The sequence below is a fragment of the Ranitomeya imitator genome, chromosome 8, assembly GCF_032444005.1.
Source record: "Ranitomeya imitator isolate aRanImi1 chromosome 8, aRanImi1.pri, whole genome shotgun sequence".
In the NCBI taxonomy this organism is placed as follows: Eukaryota; Metazoa; Chordata; class Amphibia; order Anura; family Dendrobatidae; genus Ranitomeya; species Ranitomeya imitator.
In genome coordinates, this window is record NC_091289.1 from 90,221,458 (window position 1) to 90,240,887 (window position 19,430).

The window sequence follows — 19,430 nt, forward strand, 5'->3', positions numbered from 1 at the left end:
GTGTGTCCAGCAATCTGCGCCAGTGTGTCCAGCATATTACCCCCAGTGTGTCCAGCATATTGCCCCAGTGTGTCCAGCATTGCCCCCAGACAGTGTGTCCAGCAATCTGCCCCAGTGTATCCAGCATTGCCTCCAGTGTCCAGCAATCTGCCTCAGTGTGTCCAGCATATTACCTCCAGTGTGTCCTCCAGCATTGCCCCAGTGTGTCCAGCAATCTGCCCCAGTGTGTCCTCCAGCATTGCCCCAGTGTGTCCAGCAATCTGCTCCAGTGTGTCCAGCAATCTTCCCCAGTGTCTCCAGCATTTCCCCAGTGTCTCCAGCATTGCCCCCAGTGTGTCCAGCAATCTGCCCCAGTGTGTCCAGCAATCTGCCCCAGTGTCTCCAGCATTTCCCCAGTGTCTCCAGCATTGCCCCCAGTGTTTCCAGCAATCTGCCCCAGTATGTCCAGCATTGCCCCAGTGTCTCCAGCATTGCCCCCAGTGTGTCCAGCAATCTGCCCCAGTGTATCCAGCATTGGCCCCAGTGTGTCCAGAAATCTGCCTCAGTGTGTCCAGCAATCTGCCCCAGTGTGTCCTCCAGCAATCTGCCCCAGTGTGTCCTCCAGCATTGCCCCAGTGTCTCCAGCATTGCCCCCAGTGTGTCCAGCAATCTGCCTCAGTGTGTCCAGTATATTACCCCCCAGTGTGTCCAGCAATCTGCCTCAGTGTGTCCAGTATATTACCCCCAATGTGTCCAGCAATCTGCCCCAGTATGTCCAGCATTGCCCCAGTGTCTCCAGCAATCTTCCCCAGTGTCTCCAGCATTGCCCCAGTATCTCCAGCGTTGCCCCAGTGTCTCCAGCATTGCCCCAGTGTCTCGAGCAATCTGCCCCAGTGTCTCCAGCATTGCCCCAGTGTCTCCAGCAATCTGCCCCAGTATGTCCAGCATTGCCCCCAGTGTGTTCAGCAATCTGCCCCAGTGTCTCCAGCATTGCCCCAGTGTCTACAACATTGCCTCAGTGTCTCCAGCAATCTGCCCCAGTGTCTCCAGCCTTGCCCCAGTGTCTCCAGCATTGCCCCAGTGTCTCCAGCATTGCCCCAGTGTCTCCAGCAATCTGCCCCAGTGTCTACAGCATTGCCCCAGTGTCTCCAGCATTGCCCCAGTGTCTACAGCATTGCCCCAGTGTCTCCAGCAATCTACCCCAGTGTCTCCAGCATTGCCCCAGTGTCTCCAGCAATCTACCCCAGTGTCTCCAGCATTGCCCCAGTGTCTCCAGCATTGCCCCAGTGTCTCCAGCAATCTGCCACAGATAATCCGCCCCTGGATGAGACCAAGGTAGAGCTTTTTTGTGAAGCACATCATTTTGTTTAAAGGTACCGTTACACTAAACGACTTACCAACGATCACGACCAGCGATACGACCTGGCCGTGATCGTTGGTAAGTCGTTGTGTGGTCTCTGGGGAGCTGTCACACAGACAGCTCTCTCCAGCGACCAACGATCAGGGGAACGACTTCGGCATCGTTGAAACTGTCTTCAACGATGCCAAAGTCCCCCTGCAGCACCCGGGTAACCAGGGTAAACATCGGGTTACTAAGGGAAGGGCCGCGCTTAGTAACCCGATATTTACCCTGGTTACCATTGTAAAAGTAAAAAAAAAAACACTACATACTTACATTCTGATGTCTGTCACGTCCCCCGCCATCGGCTTCCCACACTGATTGTGTCTCAGCACCGGCCGTAAAGCAGAGCACAGCGGTGACGTCACCGCTGTGCTCTGCGCGCTTTACGTCCGGCTGGCGCTGACAGTCAGTGCAGGGAAGCTGACGGCGGGGGACGTGTCAGACATCGGAATGTAGGTATGTAGTGTTTTTTTTTTTTTTTTTTACTTTTACAATGGTAACCAGGGTAAATATCGGATTACTAAGCGCGGCCCTGCGCTTAGTAACCCGATATTTACCCTGGTTACAAGTGAACACATCGCTGGATCGGCATCACACACACCAATCCAGCGATGACAGTGGGTGATCAGCGACCAAAAAAAGGTCCTGATCATTCCCCACGACCAACGATCTCCCAGCAGGGGCCTGATCGTTGGTCGCTGTCACACACAACGATTTCGTTAACGATATCGTTGCTACGTCACAAAAAGCGTGACGTTGCAACGATATCGTTAACGAAATCGTTATGTGTGAAGGTACCTTAAGGAACACAGTACCTAATGACAAATATGGTGGAGGTTCAAAGCTGTTTTGGGGTTGTTTGCTTCCTCTGTCACAGGGTGACTTGACTGTGTACCAGGCATCATGAAATCTGAAGATTGCCAAAGGATTTTGGGTAACAATGTAGTGCCCAGTGTCAGAAAGCTGGGTTTGCGTTCTAGGTCATGAGTCTTCCAGCAGGACAATGACTCAAAGCTTCTGCTTCAAAAGCACCCACAAAAGGAAGGAAGCAAAGCACTGGAGAGTGGCCTGCAATGAATCCTGATCTAAATCCCAATGAACACCTGTGGAGAGATCTTAAAATTGCTGTTGGGAGAAGGCACCTTCAAATATGATAGACCTGGAGCAGTTTGTAGTAGAAGAGTGGTCTAAAATTACACTTGAGTTGTTAGAATTTTTTATTTGTTATAGGAAGCGCTTGATTGCAGTTATTTATTACCAAGGGTGCTCAACCAAATATTAAGTTGAGGGTGTCAACAGTTTTATCCAGCCCATTTTTGATGTTTTATGTGAAATGATGTACAATTTGCCTTTTTTGTGACTTTCCAATATACATCCAAAGGAAATAAACATGTGTACAGCAAGATATGTGTAATTGCAATTATTTTCTAGAAGCACTTCATTTTCTGGAACAATTTCAAGGGTGCAAACACTTTCGGCCATGACTCTATATGAGTGCTCCAGTGAGGCTATGTGCACACGATGCAGATTTTGCTGCGGATCCGCAGCGTTTCCGCAGCTGCGGATCTGCAGCGTTTCCGCAGCTGTGGATCCGCAGCAGCTTCCCATGCGTTTACAGTTCAATGTAAACCTATGGGAAACAAAAAACGCTGTGCACATGCTGCGGAAAAAAAACGCGCGGAAACGCAGCGGTTTACATTCCGCAGCATGTCGCTACTTTCTGCGGATTCCGCAGTGGTTTTACAACTGCCTTTATGGTAAACCGCTGTTGTAAAACCGCAGTGGAAAACGCAGAAAATCTGCGATAAATCCGCAGCGGTTTTCCACTGCGGATTTATCAAATCTGCTGGAATCGGCTGCGGAAAAATCCGTAGTGGACCCAGAATACGTGTGCACATACCCTTAGAGAGTGCTGTGAAGTTTTTTTTTAATGGGCCAGATGGTGGGTGTGGGATTTAGGGGTGACTGAAGAGCCTGGGAATGGTCGCTCCCATTCAATCCAGCCCAGTTTTACAAGCCACAGTGAGCAGCTGGATTGGCTCAGGTGGGTAACATAGTAACATAGTAACATAGTTAGTAAGGCCGAAAAAAGACATTTGTCCATCCAGTTCAGCCTATATTCCATCATAATAAATACCCAGATCTACGTCCTTCTACAGAACCTAATAATTGTATGATACAATATTGTTCTGCTCCAGGAAGACATCCAGGCCTCTCTTGAACCCCTCGACTGAGTTCGCCATCACCACCTCCTCAGGCAAGCAATTCCAGATTCTCACTGCCCTAACAGTAAAGAATCCTCTTCTATGTTGGTGGAAAAACCTTCTCTCCTCCAGACGCAAAGAATGCCCCCTTGTGCCCGTCACCTTCCTTGGTATAAACAGATCCTCAGCGAGATATTTGTATTGTCCCCTTATATACTTATACATGGTTATTAGATCGCCCCTCAGTCGTCTTTTTTCTAGACTAAATAATCCTAATTTCGCTAATCTATCTGGGTATTGTAGTTCTCCCATCCCCTTTATTAATTTTGTTGCCCTCCTTTGTACTCTCTCTAGTTCCATTATATCCTTCCTGAGCACCGGTGCCCAAAACTGGACACATTACTCCATGTGCGGTCTAACTAGGGATTTGTACAGAGGCAGTATAATGCTCTCATCATGTGTATCCAGACCTCTTTTAATGCACCCCATGATCCTGTTTGCCTTGGCAGCTGCTGCCTGGCACTGGCTGCTCCAGGTAACGTGTGTGAGGGATTAGTTTTGTTGCTGACCCACTCTGAGTGAGGAGCAGAGGCTGAAATTGCCATACAGGTAGGAGACCATGTAAGCTTGCCAACTCAGAGGAGGGACTGTTTCTTTGTTTGCGTGTTACTCGTTTATTCGGAGAAAAGCTTTTTTTGTTTCGTGTGGACTTTGTTAATCTTTATGCTGGGGAGTAAACCTAAGATGGTTTTTGCGCCAGGAACCAAGTGCCTGTGTGTGTATCCAATCCGAGCAGCGGAAGTGGGAACCCCTAGTGTATATAATATATGTTAGGCTTTTGTGTACTTACAGAACTTTTACATTTTCTTGTAGGTTATGGAACTATATCAAATAGTAGACGAACACAATTCTACTATTGCTAAATTACAGGATGTGCTATTAAAGAGTCAAAATGAACAGCTACAAGTAAGTAATGCTAAAGGACTGCCACCAAGCGTGTAACACAATCCTGACTTCCTATACTGCCAAGCATTGATCAGCAGCCATAACCTATTGAGTAAGTTCTGGGATGGTCCCTGAAATATCCTATCATAAAGCAGAGCAACTATAGTAAATCCCCTGTGGTCACCATCAGCAAACTGCAACCCACTACGTATCTTAAGTTGAAATAAAAATCACCAGCCACAAATTGATACAACAATCACCAATATATTGACTCTGACATAGCACTTTGAAAATAGGAGAACCTGAGTCTTCATATATTAAAAGATAGCATTTATTAATAAAAAAATGAGATAAGTACTCAATACAATAAATAAAAAAATTCTATAAATATTGCGTATGTATGGATAAAAGTGTGATCCTCAAAAGTGACAAAAAATTGAAAGAAAAAAGAAAAAAACAGACAGAGATGCTTACCTGTCTAACTGGACCTCAATACAATTTGCACGTTATATTTTTATCGGGGTGCAGTTGGGCCCAAATGGTTCTGTAAACTGTGGCCTCTGTTCACACAGGATGCATTATAGTTATCACTGGGCAGCCCGCCATAGGGCGTCATTAATAGGCTGAGAACAAGATGCTCTGCAATCCTTGTGTGAACATTGCCAATCCCTGATTGATAGCTGGCTCTCATTTGGTATTATTGCACCTGTGCAGTTGCCATTTTACTTGGGTCCACTGCACCCTGTTATTGCAATTGTATTGAGGCCCAGTTAGGCAAGTAAGCATCTCTGCCTGTTTTTTCCTTTTTTTGTGGTTTTCATGACAACAAATTGAGTAGCTGCAGACCCGGATCGAAATGGTGCAGCACCAGGGATAATATCCTAGTAGGTATAAATATACAGCCACATATAGTGAGGGAAATCAAGTGAGGAAACTCTAATCAAAACATGTGGCTAAAATAGGCTGAAAGCAGCCATAAAGTAAGTTATACTGAAGTGCTGCACCAAAAACACAGAGCTTGAAATAGATCAGGGGTCAATTACCTATAGTGATGATCTCTCCGGTCTAGTTCAGGGAGCGGCCACTCACCCCGACGCGAGTTTCGCGAGCGTGACTTTCGCTTCTTCAAGGGGGCGTGGTCTCATTTGCATAGACGTTGGTCACAAATACATGGTCGTTCCAGTCACATGACCAAGAACTGACCAATTGCATCTTTTGCCTTCACGTATGTGCAGACGTCACTCCCAGGTCCTGTAGCACAAACTCCATGCCGCCCCAGCCAGGAGCAGCGGCCAGCGCCTACCTGCATAGCCCCCAACAGGAACAGAGCACCATGGAGAACGCACAGGAACCAGGGACATGACCAAAACACAAGCGGAAAAACAATTACAATAAAGGTAAAATAAACAAGTGTTGAAAAAGTGAACATTTGTATATATATTAAAATATAATTAATTGCGGGGACATATAAGTGACAATTTGTGAAAAAATACAATGTGCACATAAATATCAAAAATTACAAATACCGTATATACTCGAGTATAAGCTGAGAATTTCAGCCCTTTTTTAGGCTTAAAGTGCCCGTCTCGGCTTATACATGAGTCATTGTCCCAGGGGCTGGCGGGGGAGCGGCAGGAGTGGTGCCTGTTACATCATACTCACCTCCTCCTGGTGCGGTCTCTGCCTGTCCCTGCTTCTCAGATGGTCTCTGGCGCTGGCCACTCTTCCTGTGTTCAGCGGTCACGTGGTACCGCTCATTAAAGTAATGAATATGGACTCGCCTCCACACCCATAGGCGTGGAGCGCATATTCATTACTTTAATGAGCGGTGCCATGTGACTGCTGAACACAGGAACAAGCTGCCGTCTCGCGCTGGAGACCATCGGAGAAGCAGAGACCGCGTCGGGAGGAAGTGAGTATGACGGGGGAGGGTGAGCCATGCGATATTCACCTGTCCCCGTTCCACCGCCGGGCTCTGTCTTCCTTGTCCTCTGGCTGTGACGTTCAGGTCAGGGGGCGTGATGACGTGATTAGTGTGTGCCCGCTGCCTGGACAGTCACAGTCAGAGGACCCGGAAGACACAGCGGCGCTCAGTGGTGGAACGGGGACACGTGAATATCGTAAGTGCCGGGGGCCTGAGCCAGCGGCGACATCGGCACCTGGCCCCCATAGCGCGCTGGTGTCCCCACCTGCTCAGGACACCGGCATCTGGTACCCAGCGACGAGAGGTGAGTATGTCTTTTATTTTTAATCGCAGCAGCAGCATATGGGGCATATTATTCTATGGAACATTTTATGGGGCCATCAACTTTTATGGAGCAGCGTATGCGCAATATTATTCTATGGAGCATCTTATGGGGCCATCAACCGTTATGGAGCATTATATGTGGCATATTATTCTGTGGAGCATCTTATGGGGCCATCAACCTTTTATGGAGCAGTATACGAGGCATATTATTCTATGGAGCATCTTATGGGGCCATCAACTTTTATGGAGCAGCATATGCGGCATACTATTCTATGGAGCAGCTTATGGGGCCATCAACCTTTATGGAGTATTATATGTGGCATATTATTCTATGGGGCCATCAACCTTTATGGAGTATTATATGTGGCATATTATTCTATGGGGCCATCAACCTTTATGGAGCAGAATATGGGGCATATTATTCTATGGAGCATCTTATGGGGCCATCAACCTTTATGGAGCAGCATATGCGGCATACTATTCTATTGAGCATCTTTTGGGGCCATCAATCTTTATGGAACAGCATATGGGGCATATTATTCTATGGAGCATCTTATGGGGCCATTATTAACCTTTGTGCAGCAACCTTTATCCCTTCTCCCTTATGCCTCAAAACTACTGGAACAGCATGTCCATCTTGAACTGTCCTCCAACTTCTCCTCCTGCTCCCTCTTTGACCGGTTATAATCTGGCTTCCGACCACATCACTCAACTGAAACTGCCCTTACTAAAGTGACCAATGACCTACTAACCACCAAGAGCAAGCGACACTACTCTGTCCTCCTCATCCTGGACCTGTCTTCTGCCTTAAACACTGTGGGCCACTCCCTCCTGTTACAGAGTCTCTCATCTCTTGGCATCACAGACTTGACCCTATCCTGGATCTCCTCATATCTAACAGACCAGACATTCAGTGTCTCCCTCTCCTACACCACCTCCTCATCTTGCCCCCTGTCTGTCGGTGTTCCCCAAGGCTCAGTTCTAGGACCCCTACTCTTCTCCATCTACACCTTCGGCCTGGGACTGCTCATAGAATCCCACGGTTTACAATATCATCTTTACGCTGATGACACGCAGATCTACCTATCTGGACCCGACCTCACTTCCTTACTGACCAAAATCCCACAATGTCTGTCTGCCATTTCATCCTTCTTTTCCGCTCGTTTTCTAAAACTGAACATGGACAAAACAGAATTCATCATCTTTCCCCCACCTCACTCTACCCCTCCACCGGACCTATCCATCAATGTCAATGGCTGCTCACTTTCCCCGGTCCCACACGCTTGGTGCCTCGGGGTGATCCTTTACTCTACCCTCTCTTTCAAGCCACATATCTAAGCCCTTGCCTCCTCTTGCCGATTCCAACTCAAAAACATTTTTCGGATCCATGCATTCCTTGACCACGAAACCACAAAAACACTAGTACATGCCCTTATCTCCCGCCTCGACTATTGCAACCTCCTACTCTCTGGCCTCCCCTCTAGAAGTCTGGCACCACTCCAATCCATCCTAAACTCTGCTGCCCGACTAATCCACCTGTCTCCCCATTATTCCCCAGCCTCTCCTCTCTGCCAGGCCCTTCACTGGCTTCCTATTGCCCAGAGGCTACAGTTCAAAACACTAACAATGACATACAAAAGCCATTCACAACCTGACTCCTCCATACATCTGTGACATGGTCTCCCTGTACCTACCTACACGCAACTTTCAATCGTCTCATGATCTCCTTCTTTACTCCTCTCTTCCTCCCACAGCCGCATCCAAGACTTCTCCCGTGCTTCCCCTATACTCTGGAACTCTGTACCCCAACACATCAGGCTCTCGCCTACCACGGAAACCTTCAAAAGGAACCTGAAGACCCACCTCTTCCGACAAACCTACAAACTGCAGTGATCCCCAGTCTACTGAACCACCGCATGACCAGCTCTACCCTCTCCTAGTGTATCCTCACCCATCCCCTGTAGACTGTGAGCCCTCGTGGGCAGAGTCCTCTCTCCTCCTGTACTTGTGTGTGCCTTGTCGTACTCATGTTTATTGTACTTGTCTATATTTGCCCCGTTTACATGTAAAGCGCCATGGAATAAATGGCGCTATCAAAATTTATAATAATAATAATAATAATAAATATATGGGGCATATTTTTGTATGGAGCATCTTATGGGGCCATCAACTTTTATGGAGCAGCATATAGGGCATATTATTCTATGGAGCATCTTATGGGGCCATTATTAACCTTTGTGCAGCATTATATGGGGCATTTTTTTGTATGGAGCATCTTATGGGGCCATCATGAATTTTATGGAGCATTATGTGGGGCGTATTTTGTATAGAGCATCTTATGGGGCTCCTGGATATTCAAAAACATTTACCCTACTTATGTCTCAATTACTTTTACTTTTGTTGGTTTCTATTTTTATTTTTGAAATGTATCAGTAACTGCTGCATTTCCCACCCTAGGCTTATACTCGAGTCATTAAGTTTTCCCAGTTTTTTGTGGCAAAATTAGGGGTCTCTGCTTATACTCAGGTTGGCTTATACTCGAATATATATACGGTATATAAGCAATATCATACACAATAATCCATTTTACATCAATGGATAATATTGCAAAATATGAGAAGGCATACAAAAATACATCCTATATGCAAAAAATAAAAAAATAAAATAAAGGATATATAATGAGGTGAATTAAAACAATAAAGTGAGGTGAAGTGTGAATAATAAATACATTGTTTCATTAAATTGTCCAAGGCGGAATAAATCCGAAAACAAAATTCGCTATATATCAACATACAGATGAGAGCCTGCATTCAGAAACATTGGAATGTCCTTAAAACTGATCCGACGTCGGCTGAATGCCTCACTGAGTATCCTCTTATGACCTCGAGACGTAGCAAAAATTTGAGGGATTTATTGATGAGCAGCCATTATGTCCCTTCTTAGATCAAAGAAGTGCTTATTTTGGCTCAATTGGACTAGTTAAAGGTTGTTTTTGCTGTGGGAACTGTATTGTTTGTAGGAATATCACTCGTTCCTCAAATTTTGAATCCGCAGACGGAATAAAACAATTTGCTATTAAACAACATATAACATGCAAAACAACGCAGGTTATTTATTATACGAAATGTACCTGTCCAAAGATATACATCGGTCCGACTTCTAGACGTCTTGGTACTCCTACACGCGATCATGTTCGGGACATCATGGCAGCAGAATCAGAAACTGAGATCTCGCATTTAAAAACATTGCCCCGTCATTTTCGGTTGTTTCATAATTGCAATCCCAAATTTCTTTCCATGAGGGGTATTGAGCATGTACAATGTGGGATAAGGGGGGCGATATTAAACGCCTCCTAACACAAAAAGAATGCAGGTGGATCTTTACATTGGGCACTATGGTGCCCGATTGGTTAGATGAAGCCGCTATTCATACTTCTTATAGATCAGATGTAGTACTACATTCAGTTTCTATATTGGTTGGGCCCTTTCTCCAAATATATTGCCTCCTGTTAGTTGGTCTCTTTTTTTATTCTTTATTATTTTTCTTGTTTTTAATTGCATTTTTTGCTATTTTTAGTTTTATCTTGGTCAGATGTGATCTGAATTTATAGTGAATTATGAAGACGCATGGTGGACATTGTCATCTTTATTTACACCAAGCGATCGTTATTCCCTTCAAGCATTTCATTCATACATCTTATGATCCAATAATCATGGACAATTTAATGAAACAATGTATTTATTATTCACACTTCACCTCACTTTATTGTTTTAATTCACCTCATTATTTATCCTTTTTTATTTTTTTTATATATTATTTTTATTTGTTGTATATATGATGTATTTTTGTATGGTTTGTCACATTTTGCAATATTATCCATTGATGTACAATGGATTATTCTGTATGATATTGCTTACCGTATACCGTATATATTTGTAATTTTTGATATATATGTGCACATTGTATTTTTTCACAAATTGTCACTTATATGTCCCCACAATGAATTATATTTTAATATATACAGTACAGACCAAAAGTTTGGACACACCTTCTCATTTAATGATTTTTCTGTATTTTCATGACTATGAAAATTGTAAATTCACACTGAAGGCATCAAAACTATGAATTAATACATGTGGAATTACATACTTAACAAAAAAGTGTGAAACAACTGAAATTATGTCTTATATTCTAGGTTCTTCAAAGTAGCCACCTTTTGCTTTGATTACTGCTTTGCACACTCTTGGCATTCTCTCGATGAGCTTCAAGAGGTAGTCACCGAGAATGGTCTTCCAACAACCTTGAAGGAGTTCCCAGAGATGCTTAGCACTTGTTGGTCCTTTTGCCTTCACTCTGCGGTCCAGCTCACCCCAAACCATCTCGATGAGTTTCAGTTCTGGTGACTGCGGAGGCCAGGTCATCTGGCGTAGCACCCCATCACCCTCCTTCTTGGTCAAATAGCCCTTTCACAGCCTGGAGGTGTGTTTGGGGTCATTGTCCTGTTTAAAAAATAAATGATGGTCTAACTAAACACAAACCGGATGGAATAGCATGCCACTGCAAGATGATGTGGTAGCCATGTTGGTTCAGTATGCCTTCAATTTTGAATAAATCCCCAACAGTGTCTCCAGCAAAGCACCCCCACACCATCACACCTCCTCCTCCATGCTTCACGGTGGGAACCCGGCATGTAGAGTCCATCCGTTCACCTTTTCTGCATCGCACAAAGAGACGGTGGTTGGAACCAAAGATCTCAAATTTGGACTCATCAGACCAAAGCACAGATTTCCACTGGTCTAATGTCCATTCCTTGTGTTCTTTAGCCCAAACAAATCTCTTCTGCTTGTTGCCTGTCCTTTGCAGTGGTTTCCTAGCAGCTATTTTACCATGAAGGCCTGCTGCACAAAGTCTCCTCTTAACAGTTGTTGTAGAGATGTGTCTGCTGCTAGAACTCTGTGTGGCATTGACCTGGTATCTAATGGGTGCTGCTGTTAACCTGCGATTTCTGAGGCTGGTGACTCGGATAAACTTATCCTCAGAAGCAGAGGTGACTCTTGGTCTTCCTTTCCGGGGCGGTCCTCATGTGAGCCAGTTTCTTTGTAGCGCTTGATGGTTTTTGCTACTGCACTTGGGGACACTTTCCCCATTTTTCGTACTGACTGACCTTCATTTCTTAAAGTAATGATGGCCACTCGTTTTTCTTTACTTAGCTACTTTTTTCTTGCCATAATACAAATTCTAACAGTCTATTCAGTAGGACTATCAGCTGTGTATCCACCAGACTTCTCCACAACACAACTGATGGTACCAACCCTATTTATAAGGCAAGAAATCCCTCTTATTAAACCTGACAGGGCACACCTGTGAAGTGAAAACCATTCCCTGTGACTACCTCTTGAAGCTCATCAAGAGAATGCCGAGAGTGTGCAAAGCAGTCATCAAAGCAAAAGGTGGCTACTTTGAAGAACCTAGAATATAAGACATGTTTCAGTTGTTTCACACTTTTTTGTTAATTATATAATTCCACATGTGTTAATTCATAGTTTTGATGCCTTCAGTGTGAATGTACAATTACATAGTCATGAAACTACAGAAAAATCTTTAAATCAGAGGGTGTGTCCAAACTTTTGGTCTGTACTGTATATACAAATGTTCACTTTTTTCAACACTTTTTTTATTTTACCTTTATTGTAATTGTTTTTCCGCTTGTGTTTTGGTCATGTCCCGGGTTCCTGTGCGCTTTCCATGGTGTTCTATTCCTATTGGGTGCTATGCAGCTAGGCGCCGGCCGCTGCTCCTGGGTGGGGCTTGGGCGGCATGGAATTTGTGCTACAGGACCTGGGAGTGACATCTGCGCATGCGTGAAGGCAAAAGGTGCAATTGGTCTGTTCTTGGTCATGTGACCAGAACGACCATGTATTTATGGCCGACATCTTATGCAATGGGGACCAGGTGCCCACTAGAGGAAGTGACAGTCACACTCGCGAAACGCGCGTCGGGGTGAGTGGCCGTTCCCTGGACTGGAGAGATCATTACTATGGGTAATTAACCCCTGATCTATTTCAAGCTCTGTGTTTTTGGTGCAGCACTTCAGTATAACTTACCTTATGGCTGCTTTCAGCCTATTTTAGCCGCATGTTTTGATTAGGGTTGCCTCACTTGATTTCCCTGTATATTTATACCTACTAGGATATTATCCCTGGTGCTGCACTATTTGGGTCCAGGTCTGCGGCTACTCAATTTTTTGTCACTTTTGAGGATCACACTTTTAGGGTAAGTTCACACAGGGCGTTTTTGCTGCTTTTTTTTTCTGCAGCAAAACCTGATCTTCTTGGCAGGAAAGAAGATGCGTTTTTTTGCTTCGTTTATTTCTCTTTGTCCATGCTAATGTCTTTGGATTTTCAGCAGCAAAAACACAGCAAATAATGATACCTGTGTTTTTGCTGCGTTTTTTTCAACACCCATTCAAGTCAATGGGTGAAAAACGCAGCAAAAACGCTGGAAGAAGTGACATGCTCTATATCCACAAAACGCAGCAAAGCACAAAATACTCGTCAAACAAAAAACCAATGTGTGTGCATGAGATTTCTGAAATCTCATTGGCTTTGCTGGTACTGTAAAAAGCTGCTGAAAATTAGCATAAAAAGCACAGCAAAAAGGCCCTGTGTGAACTTACCCTTATCCATACATATGCAATATCTATAGAATTTGTTTATTTATTGTATTGAGTACTTATCGCATATTTTTGTATTAATAAATTCTATCTTTTTATGTATGAAGACTCAGGTTCTCCTATTTTCAAAGTGCGTTTCTTAAGTATTTGATTCCTTGCTGATTTTGTAAGTTTGCCCACTGACAAAGACATGAACAGTCTGTAATTTTAAAATTGAGAGATAGAATATCAGAAATAAAATCCAGAAAATCACATTGTATAAATTATATACATTTATTTACATTTTGCAATGAGAAATACAGTATATACTCAAGTATAAGCCGAGAATTTCAGCCCATTTTTTTAGGCTGCAATTGCCCCTCTCGGCTTATACTTGAGTCATACCCAGGGGTCGGCAGGGGAGGGCGAGCGGCAGCTGTCTAATAATACTCACCTGCTCCTGGCACGGTCACTGGACATCCGTGGTTCTCCGCTGCTGCCAGCTTCTTCCTGTAGTGAGCGGTCACATGGTACCGCTCATTACAGTAATGAATATGGACCTCACTCCCATAGGGGTGGAGCTGCATATTCATTACTGTAATGAATGGTACCATGTGACTGCTCATTACAGGAAGAAGCTGTCAGCGCCCGGAGAACCAGGGACTGCACCACGCCAGGAGTAGGCGAGTATAATGCAGTGCGCGATATTCACCTGCTCCCCGTTCCACCGATGGCCGCCGCTGCGTCTTCCCCGTTCTCTGCAGTGACGCTCAGGTCAGAGGGCGCGGTGACTCAATTAGTGTGCGTTCCGTCCTCTGCCTGAGCATCAGTGCACAGGACGGGGAAGACACAGCGGCGACCGTCAGTGGAATGTGGGACAGGTAAATATAGCAAGTGCCGGGGACCTGAGCGACGAGAGGTGAGTATGTGTTTTTTTTTCTTTTTTTTCGCAGCAGGAGCATATGGGGCAAATGTCTGTATGGAGCATCTTATGGGGCCATGTGCAGCGTTATATGGGGGGCAAATATCTCTATGGAGCATCTTATGGGGCCATGTGCAGCATTATATGGGGCAAATATCTCTATGGGGCCATGTGCAGCATTATATGCGGCAAATATCTTTATGGGGCCATGTGCAGCATTACATGGGGCAAATATCTCTATGGAGCATCTTATGGGGCCATAATCAGCATTTGTGGAGCATTATATGGGGCAAATGTCTGTATGGAGCATCTTATGGGGCCATAATCAACATTTGTTCAGCATTATATGGGGCATATTTTAATATGGAGCATCTTATGGGGCCCATCATAAACTGTGTGGAGCATTATATTGGGCTCCTGATTCAATATGGATATTCAAATACACTTAAACTACTGATTTCTCAATTAATTTTACTTTTATTGGTATCTATTTTTATTTTTGAAATTTACCGGTAGCTGCTGCATTTTCCACCCTAGGCTTATACTCGAGTAATTAAGTCTTCCCAGTTTTTTTGTGGCAAAATTAGGGGTCTTGGCTTATACTCGGGTCGGCTTATACTCGAGTATATACGGTAACTATTTGATCCTCTACCAACCAGTTCTGGCTCCTACAGACCAGTTAGATGCTCCTAATCAACTCATTACCTGCATTAAAGACAGCTGTCTTACATAGTCGCCTTTATAAAAGACTCTTGTCCACATACTCAATTAATCAGTCATTCTCTAACATCTACAACATGGGCAAGACCAAAGAGCTTTAGGCTATATTCACACTTTGCGGATTTCACTGCGGATCCGCAGCGGATTTGACCGCTGCGGATCTGCAGCAGTTTCCCATGAGTTTACAGTCCAATGTAAACCTATGGGAAACAAAAAACGCAGTGCACATGCTGCGGAAAAAAACGCGCGGAAATGCTGTGGATTACATTCCGCAGCATGTCACTTATTTTCTGCGGATTTTCACCTGCTCCAATAGAAAACTGCAGATGAAAATCCGCAGAAGAAAACCGCGATAAATCCGCAGTAAAAACCGCGACGGGTTTTCATTGCGGATTTTGGAATTCTGCTGCGGAAAAATCCGCAGTGGAATCTGCAAAGTGTGAACATAGCCTTATAAGGCTGTCAGGGACAAGATTATTTCCTCCACTGTATTACTAAAACCAGCAATGAATCTCTGTATGGCCTTTACACTTTTTGCCAGGAAGCCACTGAAAAAATAAAACTTATGTTCGTGTTGCTTCTACATGTTCTGGAGATATTACTCTAACGACCGTGTATGAATTTACATTATAAGTCAATTTTAGTTTTTGAGAACTCATAATATTTGTCTAACTGGTCTAATATGCAATACCATTTATAGAACTAGTTGGTGTTTAAGCTCAAAACATTGCGTTCCTGCAGAGCAGTGTTTCCCAAACTCCAGTCCTCCCGGACATCAACAGGTCATGTTTTCAGGATTTCCTTAGTATTGCACAGGTGATGGAAGTATCAGGAGTTCTCTTACTTGTGCAACACTATGGAAATCCTGAAAACATGACCTGTTGGGAGCAGTGAGGACTGGAGTTTGGGAAATGCTGCTTGTAGAGCAATAGAGCTATAAAGTGCCGCTTAGCAGTTATGAAGTATGGTAAATCCCTGTATTGAAATTGTTCTGCATTTCTCTTTGATCTCATTCACCGTTCCTACAGTGTAATCTATAATATAACGCTGGGAGCGTCCCTCTGTCCGAAGCCTTTATAGACTGCGCAAGCGCCGGTGCAGTCTGGCCCCCACAGAGTGATGCTCCCAGGAGATCGCGGTATGCATAAGCACTGAACGCACACCGCGATCTCCACCGGAGAGTCAGGGACCGCCAGGAGGGTAAGTATATTCACCTTTCCCCGTTCCAGCGCTGCGTGCGGCTCCGTCTCCCGGGTCCTCTGCTGTGACAGTTCAGAGGGCGCGATGACGCGCTTAATGCGCGCCGGCGCCACCCTCTGACTGACCAGTCACTGGCAGAGGAGCTGGAGTGTGTCTTCAAGAAAATGGCACTGGAAAGCGAGGACTGCGCAGGCGCCGATTCCTGCTGCCGGAATCGGCGCCTGCGCAGTCCGCGCTTTCCGGCGCCATTTTCTTGAAGACACACTGCCGGCGCCATTTTCTTGAAGACACACTGCAGGTGTGTCTTCAAGAAAATGGCGCCGGAAAGCGCGGACTGCGCAGGCGCCGATTCCGGCAGCAGGAGGACGAACAAAATGGGCGGAAAGGAATTGCGTAAGTAACAAATTGCTTTAGCATGAAGCTGTGACACTTCATGCCACAGCAATTTATTTACGCCACCTGATTCCTTTCCGCTGCCATTTTCTTGGTCCTGCTGCCGGAATCGGCGCCTGCGCAGTCCGCGCTTTCCAGCACCATTTTCTTGAAGACACACCTGCAGTGTGTCTTCAAGAAAATGGCGCCGGCAGTGTGTCTTCAAGAAAATGGCGCCGGAAAGCGCGGACTGCGCAGGCGCCGATTCCGCCAGCAGGAGGACCAAGAAAATGGCGGCGGTAAGGAATCAGGTGGCGCAAGTAACAAATTGCTGTGGCATGAGGCTGTGGCATACAGTAGAAGGTGCGTGCAGGACAGGAAGCAGCGCCAGCAAGGGAGCCAGGTGAGTATTTTAATAACAGCGGGCGGGCGCACAGGGGGGGAGGGGGCTGGTGACATGGATCTTGATTTTACACACGAGAAACAAACAAAAAAAAAAAGGAATATTCATATCTTCTCTACAGCAAATGCTGCTGCAGAGAAGATATGAATGGCGGCTTCAGCACCAGTGGGGGGGACAGTGCTTAATGTAGCGCTGTCTCCTGCACGGCACACGGACTGTGCGGTGCGGTACGTGTTTTACATGGACCCATTGACTTTAATGGGTCTGTGTAATCCGTGCGCTCCCACGAACACTGACATGTCTCCGTGTTTGGCACACGGAGACACGGTCCGCAAAAAATCAATGACATCTGCACAGATGCATTGATTTCAATGTGTCTACGTGTGTCAGTGGCTCCGGTACGTGAGGAAACTGTCACCTCACGTACCGGAGCCACTGACGTGTGAAACCGGCCTTAAAGTTATGGGCATGGATACAAATCCCATCTGTGCCATATTATGGCTGTTATGTTTGTGGCAGGAAAAGGATGGATTGTTATTCTTGATTCTGTATAAAGTCTATCATCAGAGACTGTGTTGTGTTTTCCAGACTTTCCCAGTAATGCCAACCCAGCTCCAGTTTTTAGACCTGCAGAACACATTATTCTCTACTCAGATGGAACTTCAGAAAACGCAAATGGCTCTCCGACAAAAGGAACGTCAGCTAACTGAGGCTAAAAGATCGCAGAGGTTACTGGAGGTTGATATCCTAGAAGGACAGGAGCAGAAAGAAACTACATGGAAACACAATCAGGTGCTGCCTTCTTCTTGTCTTTCTGTATTATGTGAATTCAGGGCGCACACAGCATATTGTGGCTACTGTCGGTTGTGTGCACTTATAAGATGGACATTTGACAGATGTGTACCAGCCAGATGAAAACCAAAAGAACACTACTCTTGCCTCTGTCTTGTAATTGGGGCCTTTGGAAAGGTTTAGGTATACTGCAGTAGCATTCCCAGTATGTAAGTGCAGCTAAGTGCACAGTCCCAGTATCACGGGTATCTCTACCTGTTGTACACTGCATGTAGTTACAGTGGGGAAAAAAATTATTTAGTCAACCACCATTTGTGCAAGTTCTCCCACTTAAAAAGATGAGAGAGGCCTGTAATTGACATCATAGGTAGACCACAACTATGAGTGTCAAAATGAGAAAACAAATCCAGAAAATCAATTTGTCTGATTTGTCAAGATTTATTTTGCATATTATGGTCGAATATAAGTATTTGGTCATTAACTAAAGTTCATCTCAATATTTTGTTATATATCCTTTGTTGGAAATGACAGAGGTCAAACGTTTTCTGTAATTTTTCACAAGGTTGGCACACACTGTTTTTGGTATGTTGGCCCATTCCGCCTTGCAGATCTCCTCTAGAGCAGTGATATGTTGTTGGGCAGTATGGACTTTCAACTCCCTCCAAAGGTTTTCTATGGGGTTGAGATCTGGAGACTGGCTAGGCCACTCCAGGACCTTCATATGCTTCTTACAGAGCCACTCCCTCATTGCCCTGGTGGTGTGCTTGGGATCATTATCATGCTGAAAGGCCCATCCACATTTCATGTTCAATGCCCTTGCTAATGGAAGGAGGTTTGCACTCAAAATCTCACGATACATGGCCCCATTCATTCTTTCATGTACACAGATCAATTGTCCTGGTCCCTTTGCAGAGAAACAGCCCAAAGCATGATGTTACCACTCCCATGTTTAACAGTAGGTGTGGTGTTCTTGGGATGCAACTCAGCATTCTGTCTCCTCCAAACACAACGAGTTTTTTTTCTACCAAACGGTTCTACCTTGCTTTCATCAGACCATATGACATTGTCCCAATACTCTTCTGGATAATCCAAATGCTCTCTAGCAAACTTCAGATGGGCCCGGACATGTATTGGCTTATGCAGGGGGACACGTCTGGCACTGCAGGATCTGAGTCCCTGGCAGCGTAGTGTGTTACTGATAGTAGCCTTTGTTACGGTGGTCCTAGCTCTATACAGGTCATTCACTAGGTCCCCCCGTGTGGTTCTGGGATTTTTGCTCACCGTTCTTATGATCATTTTGACCACACGGGGTGAGATCTTGCGTGGAGCCCCAGATCGAGGGAGATTATCAGTGGTCTTGTATGTCTTCCATTTTCTAATTATTGCTCCCACAGTTGATTTCATTACAACAAGCTGCTTGCCTATTGCAGATTCAGTCTTCCCAGCCTGGTGCAGGGCTATAATTTTTTTCTGGTGTCCTTCAACAGCTTTTTGGTCTTCACCATAGTGAAGTTTGGAGTGTGAGTGAGGTTGTGGATAGGTCTTTCATACTGATAAGTTCAAACAGGTGCCATTACTACAGGTAATGAGT

The 19,430-nt window shown here is 45.1% G+C and overlaps 1 protein-coding gene across 7 annotated transcripts in view; it reads left to right on the forward strand.

Moving 5' to 3' along the window:
- Positions 1 to 19,430, forward strand: part of PDE4DIP (phosphodiesterase 4D interacting protein) — a 1,776,665-nt gene that overhangs the window by 551,742 nt on the left and 1,205,493 nt on the right. For all 7 annotated transcript variants that reach the window (XM_069737152.1, XM_069737153.1, XM_069737154.1 and 4 more), the window contains 2 exons: positions 4,459 to 4,551; positions 17,636 to 17,839. In XM_069737152.1, coding sequence (XP_069593253.1) covers positions 4,459 to 4,551; positions 17,636 to 17,839 — 297 coding nt within the window. The remainder of the gene's footprint in view (positions 1 to 4,458; positions 4,552 to 17,635; positions 17,840 to 19,430) is intronic.